Source organism: Lethenteron reissneri, chromosome 32 (genome assembly GCF_015708825.2).
Source record: "Lethenteron reissneri isolate LAM-NWPU_2019-01 chromosome 32, ASM1570882v1, whole genome shotgun sequence".
NCBI classification, from domain to species: domain Eukaryota; kingdom Metazoa; phylum Chordata; class Hyperoartia; order Petromyzontiformes; family Petromyzontidae; genus Lethenteron; species Lethenteron reissneri.
In genome coordinates, this window is record NC_083810.1 from 8,065,859 (window position 1) to 8,082,511 (window position 16,653).

Here is a 16,653-nt window from a genome sequence, read left to right on the forward strand (position 1 = left end):
CGGAGCAGTGTGAAGCAACATGCCCCATAGTCTGATGTTCGTAGCCGCAGTCAACAACAACCACTAAGTGGCGGGGACGTCACCACTGCTTGTGCCAGGCTATGTGCACTTGAAGGCCACATGAAGTGTCGCAGTCTCACGCACACATACACAGGAGAGTCTTGTATTAAATTTCGATGTAAAGCTTTCGTGACTGCAGGGATTCATCTTCTTGGTTCTTTCTTTTACCGAAAGAACCAAGAAGAGTACTGTATTCTCCACTTGTGCATCTTCCGTGGTGCGTATCTGCCTTTAAAGTGCACATAGCCTGGCGCAAGCGCCGTGGTAACGTCACCGCCGCTTAGTGGCGAATGACGGTTGTTGTTGTTGTTGATTTGGCTAAGCGCTGCCTATTGTTTCCATGGAAGAAGGAAGCTGGGCAGTGGTGGTGGTGCTGTTGGCGTTGGGCACGCTGATCCATTGACTGGCAGGCTCGTTGTGCTGGCTGTGGGCAGGTGACAGGGTTCGTAGGGTTTCACCTTTCGTCTGCTGGCCCGTGCTCCCGTGCGTGGGCTCGCAAGGTGGGGGGGGCGTGAGATTCGACAACGTGTCACTTGACCGCCACCATGATCAATACCGAGAAACTCGCATGCCCCAAAGCGTCGCGAGTGGCAGCAACTGTACAGAGCACACAGCACAAACGAACTGTCACGTGTTGATGTCACCAAAGGTAAATGTATTGAATGTATGGACATTGAACTTCTCTCGTAGCCAGATGTCCTCATTGGAGGTGTGGGGGAAGGACAACAAACTAAACACAAAAAGGAGTTTTAAAGAAATGAGTTTTAAATTTAGATTTAAAAGTGCATAGCTCCAGTAGCTTCCTAATATCGGAAAGAAGAGCGTTCCAGACGGCCGCAGAAGCGTGTGTTGAAAGGGCGCGATGCGGTGAGCGTCTTTGTTCCATGGCTAGCCAAAAGCCGTTGCGAGGATGACCGGAATTTGCGTGATTGTTTATGTTTCTTGACGAAATCAGCGAGGTATCGTGGTTCATTTGTGGCAAGTACTTTTTGTGTAATGAGTGTGACCTTATGTCGCTCAGCTGGCAGTGCTAAGAACCTGGGGTCAAATCCGGATTTTCAGCCTTCGGGAGTTTTGAAACCCTCTGTACTGTAGAGCGCCAGGGATGGGATGGATGTTGATGTGGCCGTGCGTGGGATTAATGTTGGTGTTTACAATTGCCCTCAATATCATCATCTGACGAGTTCTACTAAAAGAGTAAGCGCAGTGGCCGGGTGGCTCAGAGGTCAGAGCGCTGAGCCGGCTCTGACTGAGAGGCTGGGTTCGGAATCCAGGTTTTAGCTGCGCGTGATTTAAACCAGCTTCTCAAGCGTAGCCAGCTGATGGTCCAAGCACTGTCAACATTGCCTGAACACAACAAAACCATCACGTCTAAATACAAATTTTAGTCTGCACAATATTTTGAATTTCAGTGTTCCAGCTCTGAGAGTTAAAATGATCACTTCCACCGCCATGCGATGGACATCGCTTCTCCGTGGCCGGGGCGGCTGGGAGAGAGTGGCGTCCGCTGTCCCTTTGGTGGCTTCCCATTCCGTGCGTCTCGTCTCTCCTGCGCCCGACGCAATGAAGGTGCTGCACTTAGCGGGTCTCTCAATCCGCTCGTCCGCCCTACCCTGCCTGGCTGCCTCTGTTTCTGTCTAACCTTGCCCCCCTAGCTTTCCTGTCACCTGCCCCAAAGCAACCCACCCCCCAACCAACCTACATGGAGCTGCAATTCAGCATTTGGCACACGGAGCATGTTTAGTCGCAGAAGACCACGCGACATCTTGAGTTGTGGCCAAATTAATCGCTTTATCATCATCATCATCATCGTCGTGATCATTTCGTCCGCGGTGTGACCGGAACCACACGTGGCCAGAATCGTGCTTGGCCACTCGCCTTTCCCCAGTGCCGATATTTACGCACCACGCCAAGTGCTAATTTAGGGCTGAGTTGACCTATGTATGTTGAATTTTTTTTCCCACCTTGCGTAGCCAACCAAGCTTATTCCCTCTTTCTTCACACGCACCCCCCTGCCTGCCGCCGTCTCTCAAGCGAGCGAGCGGGCGAGCGTGTGAGCGAGCAAGCCGCAGGCTTCCTGTGACTGTTATTACCCCTGGACAACATTACAATAACGGTTTATCATCATTATTATTACAATCGCGGCGACTGCTTGTGATAACAAGTATGAATACCGTAAGTGACAGAATCAAGAGTGAGGCCGGTACGGTTTGGCTTTGGGCAGTGATTGCTGCTGCCAGCCTGTGCCAGGGGGACTATGAGCGAGGCCAAAGTAAATGCGTGCGGAGTCGATGGGGAGTCGTAGGGAGCTCAGTGAGAGCGTGATGGGAACTCGGGCCGCCAATTCTCCCACCATCCCCATATTTCCACTCGTCAGGCGAATGCACTGCTCTCCAAAGGCTTAAGTCAAAGGTCCCCCGAATAGCCTTAACAGACTGTTGGGGCAAGTGCTGTTAGCGAGTGGCACCTATGAAGGCTGGCACGGCACACGAGGGGGTGGGTGAGCGGCACCACGCCCGGCCGCCTTGATCTCCCTCGTGGTACTTATTTAAGGCTGAGTCGACCTAGGGGAGGCCCAGGACCGATTTAGATAATCGTCACTGGTGTCGGCTGTGAGCGGGGCTCAAACTCGGGTCGCCGGGTTACGAAGTGCAGTGCGCTCACCGCTACACCAACGCTTCCCATGCACACTAGCAGGATTGAGTCCCCCATCATGTTCTGCATGCCCTGATGATGTCACTACATTCTACCGCGCACGTTCTTGCGATGGCCGTCAGCAACGGCTCAAGTTCGAGGTTGTGGAGTCTTTAATTTAGTGCGGCACAAAGGCGTCGAGGAAAACCACCATATGCCAGTTTCATCCTCATTAGAACTCATCAGTGGGCTATAGCCCGTCGTTGGCTACTATTGCCATATGTGTTTGGTGGTTGCGAGGGGTGGGGGGAGGGGTTCTTGTGATGAGCAGCCTTCAATCTGCAGGGGTGGCTCAGAGGTCAATAGCATTGAGAACCTGGAGTTGCTCAAGGCAGAGGTGGCCGTGATTAAACCAGAATCCTGAGCGCAGTAAGATGGTGGTCTCAGCCAGATCACCAACGACTGCACTCAAATAATACCCCATCGCATTTAACTTGCTTCTGCACTTAATTTGGTTGCAATTCCAGCTCTGCTTGAGAATTCAAAATGCAGGCGGTCTCCAGTTGACGACGATCCGATTTACGACGATTCACATTTATATAACGCCACCATGGTTCGATTTACGACGCAGAAACTTGATTTCACGACGCGTCTCCCAACTCGACTCCGAACCCATTTGAACAGAGTCGGTCTGGTTTCCGATGGAGCTTTGACGTGGAGCTTTTGTTAATCTCGAGTGTTTTTGTGGACGTTTGCCTATTAAACCCCTGTTGGACATGGCCGATAAGGGGGGAAAAAAACACATCGGCAAGAAAAGTTTCTAGACTCCCTGCCGTCTATGGAATAAATAGGGTCCGATTTAACGGCGACCCGATTCACGGCGGAGTTTACATGAACACATTGTAACGTCGTAAAAACGGGGACCGCCTGTATATAGGTTTGACCGCCTGTATGTAGGTTTGACCGCCCATATTATAGGTTTGACCGCCTATATATAGCTTTGACCGCCTGTATATAGGTTTGACCGCCAATATTATAGCTTTGACCGCCTGTATATAGCTTTGACCGCCTGTATATAGCTTTGACCGCCTGTATATAGGTTTGACCGTCAGGCGACGGGCGCTACTCTCCACGGCACTACGCGGGAGGGTTGCGCGGAAGCCGCTCTGTTGGTAGCGCAGGCGGTCCACGACCTCCCCACACTGCCACCGCTCCCCCGTGTAGCTCGTAACGATGCCGGCGATTGTGCTCGGTGTTGTTGTGGTGTGAAGGTGAATACCGGTGGGTGGAAACCGGCACTTGCCAGCGCTGTCTGGCCTCAAGGTTACCTACCGCTTTTGGGAATAGTGGGGGGTGGGCACAGGATAGGGGGGAGACTGGGATGTGAACAGCGCGTGAAAAGAGCACACTTGGCACGAAGATCGGAGAAATAGAAGGGTGATCCATTTAGAGATACTGCACTAAGACAGCACTGATAGAGAAGACTAGATGTTGATTAAAAGCTTTTGCACGTCTCGCGCCAATCTCAATGCACTTAACAAGTCCTTCAACACTTCCCGTTCGTTGCCTTCACAGTATCCAATTTTCTGTGTGAGAAGAAAGTAGGAGAGGATAATTAGAAATGAGTGGGGTATCTCTAAATGGATTGGCCTGTACATTGAAATGGCACGTAGCACGCTAGCCAATCGGATACAGTACTTTATGCAAGTAGGTAAAAATACATTTTAAAAATAAATAAAAATAATAGACATAATAATAGAAATAATTAATAGACTTTTCTTTTATTTCTATTATTATTTTTTCTTATTTTTTATTTTTACCTACGTGACTTGACCGAAAAAACTTAAGAGTATGAATCCTTGCAGTCACAAAAGCTTCAAATCTAGAAACTTTACGCAAGCCCAAACATTAGCCGCACGAGCCAATCGGAGACTCGGGCTACTTAATCATATCCCGAGGAACACTTTCCATACCATAGCCTTGCATAACCCTAGCCAAAGAGACTCCCGTTCTGTTTCTAACCCCCTACCCACACCGGCCAATGAGACCCCATCGCCAACCACGTCCACAATCACATGAGCCAATCACAGACTCACACTCTCGCCATAGCTGTAGCCACGCTAGCCAATCGGACACCAGCTTAGCATTAGAAATAAGCAGACAGTATGCCTCCTCCATATATATATCTGACCCTCTACTTGAATAGAGAGAACTATTTTGACGCCTCCATCATCCACAGGAGTGCATAATTTAACAACATTAGCCAATGAGACCCAAGCTCGAACGTCCTTAAGCGGACTAAGGAGACTAAACTCGACATACCTCCATCGATAAGCACACCTAGCACAACGGACCCTATCCCATCTTTGGAAGCTGTGTCCACGGGATGTGCACTCAGATGCGGATTCTGGTTGTGGACCTCCCAACCACGGACGGTGTCCACGAATTGGACGTATCCAGGTGACCCCCGACTCACGACGGCTCGAATTTGCGACCCCCCTCCCGCTTTTGCGACCTTCCTTAATGTAATTAAGACCCCCACAGTAATGACCACATCTCGTATCTACGACCGCCTAACGACTGCTACCGACGCCGAGTGGATTGACGAGTGTGCGCATGTCACGGGAACACTCGTGGCGTATGCAGAGTCTAGCTCGGCCGTCTGCAGCTGCGCTCAGAGTGAACACAGCTGATTCCACCCACCAGTTTCGAAACGATCTTCACTGCTTTGTCATTTTTCTTGAATTTTTTGGTACATTTTCGCCGTTCGCTACGTCCGGAAGAGGAAATGTGATGCACGTGCAGAATAGAACTTTAGGAATTTGAAATGTGTCTGTTTTTATCTTATATTTACATAGCGCTTCTATCCAAAGCGCTTTCCAAGGTTTATGAGTGGTACAATTAGGGTTACTAAAAGTGATACGGTGAATAGGGATGGGGTATGGGGAGGGGCGGTCAGTCGGTATCGGCATTACGGGGGTGCCTAGGGATGGATGTTCGGGATGGATGTTCAGGATGGGCCAGGGAGAAGAAGTGGGTCTTGGGGGGAGGAGCGGAAACTAGACAGGGAGGGTGCTTGCTTAATGTGGAGGGGAAGTTTTTAAAGGTTCTCTCAAATTTCGATTTAAAGCTTTCGTGACTGCAGGGATTCATCTTCTTGGTTCTTTCGGTAAAGTCACGTAGAATGGAAATAATAAAATAATAAAAATAATTCTCACGACGTTTCGGCCACAACGCAAGCAGCCGTCCTCAGGTGAAGACCAGGTCTGTCGGGGAGACAGCGTCCGAAACGTCGTGAGAATTATTTTATTATGTTTTATTTTTATTATTTTATTATTTCCATTCTTCGTGACTTTACTGAAAGAACCAAGAAGAGGTTCTCTTAAGTTACAGTAAATGTTTGGTAGGGTTATTTGCATTTATTTTCGTGGTCGATTTTGGTATTTTTATGGTATGTAATGGGTTTCCAGGAACGGAACCCCATTGCATAACATTTCGCCCTATGGGAAATCAGGATTCGGCTTACGACCGACGTCCAGGAACCGATTAGGTCGTAAGTGCGGAGGTCACCTGTGGTCTCCTCTTGAATGCACGATCCGTTGGCAACAATCACGAGCTCGCGGTTTTTTTTACTATTTAATCAGTAAATCACTGTCGTGGATACATCTTTGCGAACGAGTGGGGCGTTCTCAGCCGGCCACACGATGAGCGGCCGCGCGCGACCTCGCATTTGTGTGCCACACGGCTCTCCAACGAGTTTTCCGGCTGCGCCACACGTCGTTCCAACATTTGGCCGCACGAGCCGGGAGATTCTTAGAGAGCTGTCGGAGTGACGCGGAAAAAACCAGCTCCGCGAGAAGCTCCCAGCACGTACAGCGAAACGTCGGACATCATGCCTATCTTCTTGTCGTTATTGTTGTCACCATTGTCTTCGGTGACCAGAGATGCCTCTAGTGCTACTGCTGCTGTGTCGGTACGATACCCGAGCGTGCGACTGGTCCTGGAGACCAGCACGGATGTTGTTGCACTTGCGGTTTGATGTTTTGAGAGAAGCTGTTCCCCTATTGTTGAGCCTCGGGCAAAACAATTAACAGCAGAATTCGAAATACAAATTTGACAGCCGAATGATAATCTATCGAGTGGCTGGCTCCCTCTCTATCTCTCTCTCTCCCTTCCCCGTACGTACGCGCTTCCCCCTGTTTACTTGAAGCGAGATATACCACGCAGCGGGTTGGGTTGCCTTGGTGTGTGTGTGGGGAGCAGTACGAACCCGGCGACCCGAGTTCAATTCCCGCTCACGGCCAACACCAGCGACGATTATCTGAACCGGTCCTGGGCTCTCCCCTAAGTCGTCTCAAATGAGTACCTAGTGCGGTGGGTAAACATTGGCACTTGGGAGACAAAGGCGGCCGGGCGTGGTGCTGGCCACTCACCCCCTCGTGTGCCGTTCCGGCCTTCATAGGTGCTCGCTAACAGCACTTGCCCCAACAGTCTGTTGAGGCTATACGGGGATCTTTGTCTTTGTGGGGAGTAGCGGCGGCTGCGGTGGTGGTGGTGGTATTCGCGATGCTGGAATGCGTTCCGACCACAATGCGTTTGCTCGCTCCGTCCGTGTGTAAACCGGATCTGCGGTCGCGCCCGGGCGTTGCTATTCGTGAGAGAGAGAGAGATGGAGGCAGCGACAAGTCGCGATTCCTCAAATCGTCAGTTGACTCTCGCGGTACTGAACGGGAGAACGCTGTTCAGCGTGTTCATGGGAGAAGCGTCCACACCGAAATCTCTCCACCCGCGGCTGCCCTGGCAATGCGTTGCTGTGAGAGATTTCTGAATGGATACTTGCCAATTGAAGAGCTTAAATAAACTGGGGGGGGGGGGGGGGGGGGGGACAAAACTCAAGAGAAATTCTATTTTAAGCAGCGGTTAACTTTTTTTTTCCGCAGCGTCGATGTTGATGAACGTGGTGGTCGTCTCCTTGTTTTTTCTCACGTGGCCACGAGGATTACAATCAAGTGCTTGATGCTGTCGGCCACCTCCATGGCAGCATCCAGGGGGGGGGGTGGTAGCTGAGTGGCGAGGTTTGCTCGTTCCCCCAGAATGCAGAGCGTGGTCCTGTTAGGGCAGTCGTCGGCGACACGCGCGCCTCATCGGTTTGCACCTCGCTGTGCATTTGCGGTTTGTTTTGGAGGAGTCCTCTGATAGTTCCATTTATGGGGGGGGGGTGAGACACCCCCCCACACCTGCTTCTTGTTGCTCCACGTGTTGCTGTTGTCACTGCTGCTGCTGCCGTTGCTGGTGGGACACGGTTGTTGAGAGCGCACCTCCCCAGTGTGTCATCGGATCAGCAGGGCCGTTCTTTCGCCGGGGTCTTGAACGTGGCAGTGAACTCGCAGCCTTCGGAATTTCCGCATGTGCGTGTCCCCTGGGTGAGGGTGCTGCCACGTTATGTAATGCTCTCCACCCCCACCGCCAACTGCGATTGGTTCTTGGAGCGCAGGCCTCCTCTTAGCGTCCCCACGCCAGCGCCCGTGTGAAATAAGACGCGTGTGTGCACGCTAGTGCGAACGTACACACACACGTCCGTGTGAGTGGACGCACGTGCGTGCCAGTTCTCGCATACTTTAGAGACAAAGATCCCCCGTGTAGCCTCTGGCGTGCTGTTGGGGCAAGTGCTGTTAGCGAGGAGGAGCATCGAGCGAAGGCCGACACGGCACACGAAGGGGATGTGTGTCTCCCCCACTGTGGTCGTTTACACACCGTACCAGGTACTCCTGTTAAGGCTTAGTCGACCTAGAGGAGGCACAAAACAGGTTCAAATATTCATCACTGGTGTTTGGCCGTGAGTTGAAATCGAACTCCGGGTCACACCCGTGCCTCGCACAGCACAAATGCCCCGAGTTAGATTCTTGACTGTGGTGGAGTTAGAATGCTCTCCTCCTGTTCTGCTTCTGTATCCTCTGGGTTCTTCAGTTTCCTACCATAGCCAAAAATAACATGAAACATTTAACCAGTATTGGCCAAACGTCTCAGTGCTGACAAACTTCCTACGAAATTACTGAATTCGGGCAACACATGGCAACATCACCACCTGCTGTGAAAACTTGGCAGGGCCCTCCGAGAAGAGGGTCTCAAGACTCACCGATGCTTTCCTACATCAACGAGTATAATAATTAATAATAATAGTCTTTGCTTAACAGACTGATGGGTGCACATGCACCAAATTCTTGACATCTCTCTTCCTCTCTGTGCGTGTGCGTTGTGTGTTTGCAAATGTGGCTTGCTTGTAGCAGTTCTTGCCTTAATAGGTGCCCTCTAACAGAACTTGCCCCAGCAGCCTGTTAAAGGCCTCACGGGGGTCATGGTAACATCCCAACACACTTTTGCGGTACCACCGACACCCTCACACCATAACGCATACCCCTCCACAACACAGCCTTGGCCCCTTTATCAAAGACAAAGAACCCCCACATAGCCTCAGCAGACTGTTGGGGCAAGTACTCTTAATGAGCACCTATGCAGGCCGGCACGGCTCACGAGGGGGTGGTTGGCCAACACCAAGCCCGGCCACCTTTGTCTCTCTATCGTGGCCGTGTTTATACATTGCACCAGGTACTCCGTTTGAGTCGACCTAGGGGAGGCCCAGGACTGGTTGAAATAATCGTCACTGGTATTGACCGCACACACACCCCACCTTACTCTACGACAACGGCATTATCAGCACACACCCTTGTGAGACACGCGCACACACTTGTGACACACACACCTATGGCATGCACACAGCCGTGCACAACACACACCTCACATTATCAGCATGCCCGCCCACCCTTGAACACACCCCCCCCCCTCGTGCCACAACATAACCCCCCCACTCATTATTAGCACATACCCGCATGTCACATATGACCTTACACGCGCACCCCACACTCCCACTCATTATCAGGACCCCCCCCCCCCCCGTGTGCCATGCACACACCCATATAGTCAAAACGAACACTAAGATCACACCCACGTACACATGTACGCACACACACACCATACCGCCACTGAGTGTGAGTGTGAGCGGAGTCGGGGCGGTGCGATTGTGAGCAATGGGGCGGTGTAAGCATGAGTGTTGTGGTGGTATCGGTGTGAAAACCGGGTGAGTCGAGTCAAGTTTAGTTTTTCGTGGAAAACTTTCTGTGTCTTTGTGTGTTTAGCCCTTTCCTGAACGCAGCTTCAGCTTCCGAGCATTTTGTGTTTGAGTGCTCGTTGAGTTATGAGTGGAGTTGTGGGTGTGTGTGTTTTGTGTACGTGTGTGTGTGTTTGAAGTGTTTTATTCTCTTTTTATGTGTGTAGGCGAGTGATTGTGTGTGTTGGTTAGTTTCTGTGTGTGTGTATGACTTTCAGAGATGCTCGCTAACAGAACTTCCCGCAACAGTCTATTAAGGCTATACGGGGGTGGGTCTTTGTGCACTGTAGATACAAAGGCAGCTGGGCAATAGTGTTGCCCCCCCCCACCCCTAGGCTGTGCCAGCCTTAATAGGTGCTCGCTTACAGCACTTGCCTCTCAGTCGTTGTACTTGTGCATTTGGCAGCAAAAGTGGAAATTGGTTTGTGGGGCTGCCCTAGGCCAAGATCAAGAGTGGGGTGGCAAAGGCTGCCTCGGGGCACACCCAAAGTAATTGAAGTTGTGAGATTGTGGCAAATTAAGTTGTTGAAAATGTATTTTCTTTCACGATTAAGTAGCACAATTGCTAAGTGGTTGCCCGGTGGCTTTAACAGCAACAATAATGCATCTGTAAGAGTCAACGCTGATTTCCTGCTCAAGTGAGCACTGAATGAGGCATTGATGGTCATCTGCAGTTTACAGCCCTGCAGGGCCAGTGGTGGAAATTCCACATTTCTATGACGGGGGTGAGTCTCCCGTAGGACAACCACTCTTGACGTCCCCCAGAGAGTGGTGCTATATTTTATCAACCCCGGAGGGAAGGATGATGGGCCGAGTCGCATTCTAACCCCCCTCTCCCCCAGCCAGGATTTGAACTCTTGACCTTCCGATTGCAAGCGGCACTCTCTACCACAGATCCACCTGACCGCGGCTGATTGACAAGAGACTCTAATTGAGTTTGACCCTTGCCCCCCCCCCCCCCCACCTTTTTCTTCCTGTGTCCCCTTCAAGATGCTGCCGTTGCATAACGGTCAGCAACACTGCACTCTCCCGGCACTGCAGTTGAAACGATGGTGAAAGTTTTTCCAATCCCCCTCCGCCTTTGTCCACCCAGTCGTACGAATGTGTAACACCACAATCAGTCGATCGACAGGCCCGCACATGGTGGGGTGGAGTCTTAGTACTCCCACCTCTACCAGGATGTCTAGCCGGCGTGGAAGAGTAGGCCAAATTCCCTCTTGCGGGGCTCTCTAGAGCTGCCCTCTAGCGGGGAGGCCCTGTTCGCCAACAGTTACATGAGTAAGCAATTGCAGGAGCTGCGCCTTTACTCTTTTTCCCATTTTTACCTCCTCCAGGTCCAAGAAGTGATCAGCTGCATCCGTCAAGTGGGAAAGGCGGCCATCAAAGAAGAGGGCCGTGGCAAGCCTGGGCAGCCAGCAGGGGTAGCGGCAGCGGCAGCGCCGGGGGGCAGCTCCGAGGCTCCACCGGCGGCGCCGGCGACGGCGGTGGTGCCATCATCCGGCGTGGGCGGTGTGGGGGGAGCCCAGGACGCCTTCTGCAACGCGCACAAGTTCGAGGTGCTGTACCGCGGCAGGGTGAGCGTCGCACACAAGAAGGCCCCGCCCACACTCGTGGACGACTGCATCGCCAAGTTCAGCCTCCTTGAGTCGACGCGCTCACGCCTGCGCTGCCTCGATGGCGGCAGCGGTGACGGCGAGAGCAATGGCAGCCCGGCGCCGGCTTCGGACGGCCCCAGTTTCATTGCCGGCGGCGGCGATTCGCGGCGCTCGTCGCAGGGCGCCGACTGCGCCGACGGCCCCGGGTCGCAGGATCTCATCGGTGACATCGGAGAGCCGGCGCCGCTCGTGCCGCCGGCCACTCCAACGGTCTCCGCCGCCGCCGCCGCCACTGCGCCGTCATCAGCGTTGCTGTCCGAGTCTCGCTTGTCCCTCAGCTCGTCCTCCTCCTCCCCGCCCGCTGCCTCCGCCGCCGCCGCCGGCGCCGACGGGCGGTGCGCCAAGACGTCCGAGGAGGAGGAGGAGGACGACGACCTCGTCCCGGATGAAGGCATCGTCATCTCGGCCAGGCGGTCGGCATGCAACGACAACGCCGGTGGTAATGGAGGCAAGGCGGCAAGCGGCTTGTCAGCCTTGGCCACCTGCGACTCACTGGCGTTCGACTCGGACCCCCTCGGCGTCGGAGTGTTCGCCGCCGTGGCGCCGACGAGCGGGCGGAGCGGGAGCTTCTCCTACGTCGGTGGTAACGGCGGCGGTAACACCAACGACGGCGGTGGCAGCAGCGTCGATCTGGAAGGCGTGCCAGATTTCCGAGGGCGGTGCTACAGCGCGGCGGGCAGCCTGCAGAGGAAGCCGGCACAGGCGAGCGGCGGCGCCGGTGCCGGCGCTTCGGCATGCCGCACCGGCAGGCAGAGGAGGCGGCACGCGAGCGCGCCGAGCCTGGTGCAACCGTCAGACGCAGACAAGAACCGCACCATGCTTTTCCAGGCGAGTGGGGTTGGAGGAGTGCAGAGTGTGCTTGAGTGCGTGGGGAGCGGTGAGTGCATGCTGCGCTATGAACCCGGCGACCCGCGTTCGATTCTCGCTCACGGCCAACGCCGGTGACGATTATCTGAACCGGTCCTGGGCCCCTCCCCAAGATCTACGTAGCTTCAAATGAGTGTCTTGTGCAGTGTGTAAACATCGCCACTGGTGGAGACAAAGGTAGCCGGGTGTGGTGCGGGCCACCCAGCAGTGACACGGTCTTTTTTTTGCATTTTTTTTCCTCATTTTTATTTCGATTTGTACTGTTGGACGTCGCATCATCACGAAACCGAGAATCCATTCGGATCGCTCGCAGAGAACGGCCCGTGGAAGTAGCCATCACAGAGCTACCTCCAAGATCCCTACAAGTGACCAGTGGGCCACACAGTAAGAGAGCAGCGCTCTCACCACTCGCCCTGCCACATGAAAGTTAAGGTTTGACACGTGATTGCCAAACCAGTATTTTAAATCTCAGCGCTGGAATTTGGCCAAATTAAATGCGGAACCAAGTTTAATCTGATGGTGGTGGAGGGGGGGGGGGTTTGTGCAGTCATCGGTAACTGGGCTGAGATCATCAATTTCACTGCTTCTTTCCAAGTTTATAGCTTGGTGATTGTGATATTTGACTCGCAAACACCCTAGTGCTCTGTGCGGATCAGAAACATCAAAGCCTGCGGACATGAAACGAGAGTGGCGTGGCGGGTGGGTGGGGGAAGGGGGGCAGACAGTGAGCCCCTTCGTTCTATAGCATCTCTCTCGCGGTAGCCTCTGCAAAACTTGACCATGACACCTGACCCCAACATCTACCCAACCCCTGCCTCCGGTTTCACACGAGGGCAGGTCCTTAGATTAGCTGAGCTCCAAAGTCAAAATGTCAGGCTTTTCCTCGTACCTTAAACCATTATCTGGTGATCCTGTTGTTAACTGCAATGGCAGTGGTGCAAGAACACAATGAACAACAAAAACCGAAGATATTCGTCAATAAAACTCAGGCAAAGGCCCTTCTTCATAGCGCATGAATAGAGAGGCCTTAGAGATGCTGACGTTCATACATTATCAGCGTAACCGGCTGTGGTCAATCCACTCCTGGATAAATGTCTCCCAAAGCCGCTGCCATTTCTCACGATCCAGCGATGTAACAATCATCGCTCTTTCTCCCCGCCGGATGTTCTGTCGGATGTGTCCCATTCTGCAAAACACACGGGGGAGGCGAGTGGCATATTGGAAGGGTCTTGATGTAGTTTCAAGATTCAGGTTTGTTTTGCTTAACCAGTGGCGAACCAGGGCAATCTGCAGGTCTGCACAAGAACACAAGTACATCGATGAAGCAAATAGAAATCGGATAAAAAGTAACCGCATTGCAGAAGAGGTCGAAAACAGCGCCCTAACACAATATTACATAAAAACAATAATGGTTTGACACACGCACATACGTGATTCTTAATGGACCATCCCCACCACCATCCTGCTGCTGGCTCTCAGTGCCTCCGACACAGCCATGATGGCCCCGTGTCTCAGATCCGCTCGTCCGTCTCCAAGAGTCAGGTGGGTTTTTGTTTTTGTCATCCATATTTGATGGCAGCAAGCGGAAATTAGCGTTGCCTTTTCTGTATTTAATCAGGCGAGTCCGGAATGAGAACCAAGGTTACCCTTTGCAAGGTGCACCTGGTTGATACCAGTTGTGCAAAGACGCCTCGTAGTTACGTAACGATAACGACGGTAACGTTATGCAACACCTTGGCGCGGCTTCAGCAACACGACGTCGGACGATTGTTGTGTCCCCGGCTCATAGATTTTACTTTGAGCGGTTGCCCGTATCATGGAATTGATGGGCAACTTGGAACTGTGAATGATTATGCTGCGTAGTAATCTGATCATCATGATTGTAATGATGTTAACTCCTGTTGTTATTATTATTATGACTTGCTGCGGTGGTGATGGTTGTGGTCGTGGTGCTTTGGTGGATCGTCGCGCGTAGGTCGGGCGCTTTGAGATCAACCTCATCAGCCCGGACACCAAAACCGTGGCCATTGAGAAGAACTTCAAGGACATCTCATCCTGCTCCCAGGTTTCTGCCGCTACTCCTCCGCTCCTTCTCCGCTCGCCCCCAATCTGCGCAAGCGCGCCATGCATCTGTTCCACGCGCGCCCGGCGCCCCCTCGACGCTGGCGCGATTTGCGCTCACGGCTGTCGCCTGTCTCGCTGCTGCCCGCTCTGTCCCTCGGGCCTTGGGCATGGCGCTCATCAACTGTGTCTTGAAAGCCTACGAGAAATGTCACGAGTTGTCTTGTGGGGTGTAGAGTACTGATCGGAATCCGAGTCTTTATTTATACCGGAGAAATCCGATGAGCCGCAAAGCACTTTCTCACAGATGTCCAGTATGGGCGTGTTAGAAGGTTACGACAACAAACAGTACAAGAACACAATAGGAGTACAGTGTATAGGAAAGGTAAGCAAATCACTAAAAATAAATACGTAAAATAAGTAAAGTATATGAGTTAAAATTGCATATGTACACCAATTCCCAAGCTTGGGCAAGGCACCAAAGCAATGCCTAAAACAGTCCCAGACCACACCAAGACAACACACAGAACCTGCCTTTGGAATGTGGAATTTCCACCATGGCCTTAGGGTAGTTTAGCTTCAGCGCAGGGGCGGTCCTAGACTAGCCGCCAGCCCAACTGGCGCCCTAGGCCGAACGACGCAATCGGCGCCCCCAAACCCAAAGGACCGATCTAGGCTGACGTTTTTAATAAACTTGGAAAACATTTTGCCCACATTTTCCATTTAATGTTTTTTAAGCGTATGATTATTCGGTTTGTCCGTGCGTCTGTCTGGCCAACCGATGTTTCTGAGATTAGATAAAATGGAGACACGAAATGTAAAGAATAGATGTGTACACTACAACTAAACGATACGTCAATTTGATTTCAGATAAAAATGCATGAAAAATGTTAATAAAAATTTGTACCATCACAAATCCAAAATCATCCATGACTCTGCCACGAATTTGGCACTCCACTTAACTTGACGCGCCCTCGGGGCGACCGCCTAGTTCGCCTAAATGGACGGGGCCCCCTCCTGCTTCAGCGCCACCGTTGCGCGTTTTCCCCCGTGGAGACATTCCGACTCGGCCCGTGTGACAGCTGCTCGCAGGCTACCTCTGGCGCCCCTATGGCGCCGCCAAATCCCAAAAGCGCGAGCGGTGAGATTAGTAATGGGGGCGCGCGCTTTGTCACAAAATCCTGCGGAAAGTTGCGGCGTGAATAATGAATGACTGGAGGGGTTGGTGACGATGCCGTGTGTGTGTGTGCTGTGCGCGTGTGCGCTGTGTGTGGGTTTGTGTGTCTGGTGTGGTGTGTATGTAAACGTGTACCGTTCCGGCCTTCATAGGTGCTCGCTAACTGCACTTGCCCCTACAGTCTGTTAAGGCTTTCCAGGGGATCTTTGTCTTTGTGAAAACGTCAGTACTGGGGAGACAAAGGCGACCAGGCGTGGTGTTATCCACCCACTTTATTTTGTGTTGTATAGTTGCTCGCTAACAGCACTTGCCCCAACAGTCTGTTAAGGCTATATGGGTGGTCTTTGCATTTGTACATCCGTGTGAATGCGTGTTGGTGTGTATGCCACATTTGTTAATCTGTCTTTGCACGTGCATTTGTGTTTGTACATCTATCTCTGTGCATGAGTGTGTGCATCTGCTTGTTCTTATGTGTGTGCTTGTGCATGTGTTTTTATTTTTGTTTATACGCGTGTCTCTGATGCGTGTCCTCCTTCCTGTGTTGTCCGCTGTGTGTGATGTGCCCCCCTCCCTGCTGCTCCCCCCCACAGGGCATCAAACATGTCGATCACTTTGGCTTCATCTGTCGCGAGAGTGCTGAGCCTGGTGTCACGCACTACGTGTGCTACGTCTTCCAGTGCGCCAGCGAGGCCCTGGTCAGTGCTGCTCTCTAACCCTTGTGACTCTCGCACCTCGCCTCCAGCCTTTGTCTCGTCGTCCTAGCCCTGATTCAATAGCCCTAGGCATTGAAGTCCCACCCCGTAACCCTAACTCCCAGCCCTGGTAGGCCTAACCCAGATCCCATAGATCCTATCCCTAGTAACTCTAGCCCCAGCCCTTATCGTCCTAGCCTCTAACAGCAACCCTAGTAGCCATAGCTTTCACCAGCACCAATCGTCCCAGCCCCTAACCCTTGCCCTAGTAGCCCAAACCCCTATTTCTATTTCCAGTCACAAAACTTTTGGGCCACCTTGTGTTATCGCCTTGGCCTGCTG

At 52.4% G+C, this 16,653-nt stretch overlaps 1 protein-coding gene across 4 annotated transcripts in view; it reads left to right on the forward strand.

Moving 5' to 3' along the window:
- The window catches only part of TBC1D4 (TBC1 domain family member 4), an 82,958-nt gene that overhangs the window by 29,229 nt on the left and 37,076 nt on the right, over window positions 1-16,653 (forward strand). For all 4 annotated transcript variants that reach the window (XM_061563838.1, XM_061563839.1, XM_061563840.1 and 1 more), the window contains exons 3-5: window positions 11,194-12,342; window positions 14,357-14,446; window positions 16,210-16,314. In XM_061563838.1, coding sequence (XP_061419822.1) covers window positions 11,194-12,342; window positions 14,357-14,446; window positions 16,210-16,314 — 1,344 coding nt within the window. The remainder of the gene's footprint in view (window positions 1-11,193; window positions 12,343-14,356; window positions 14,447-16,209; window positions 16,315-16,653) is intronic.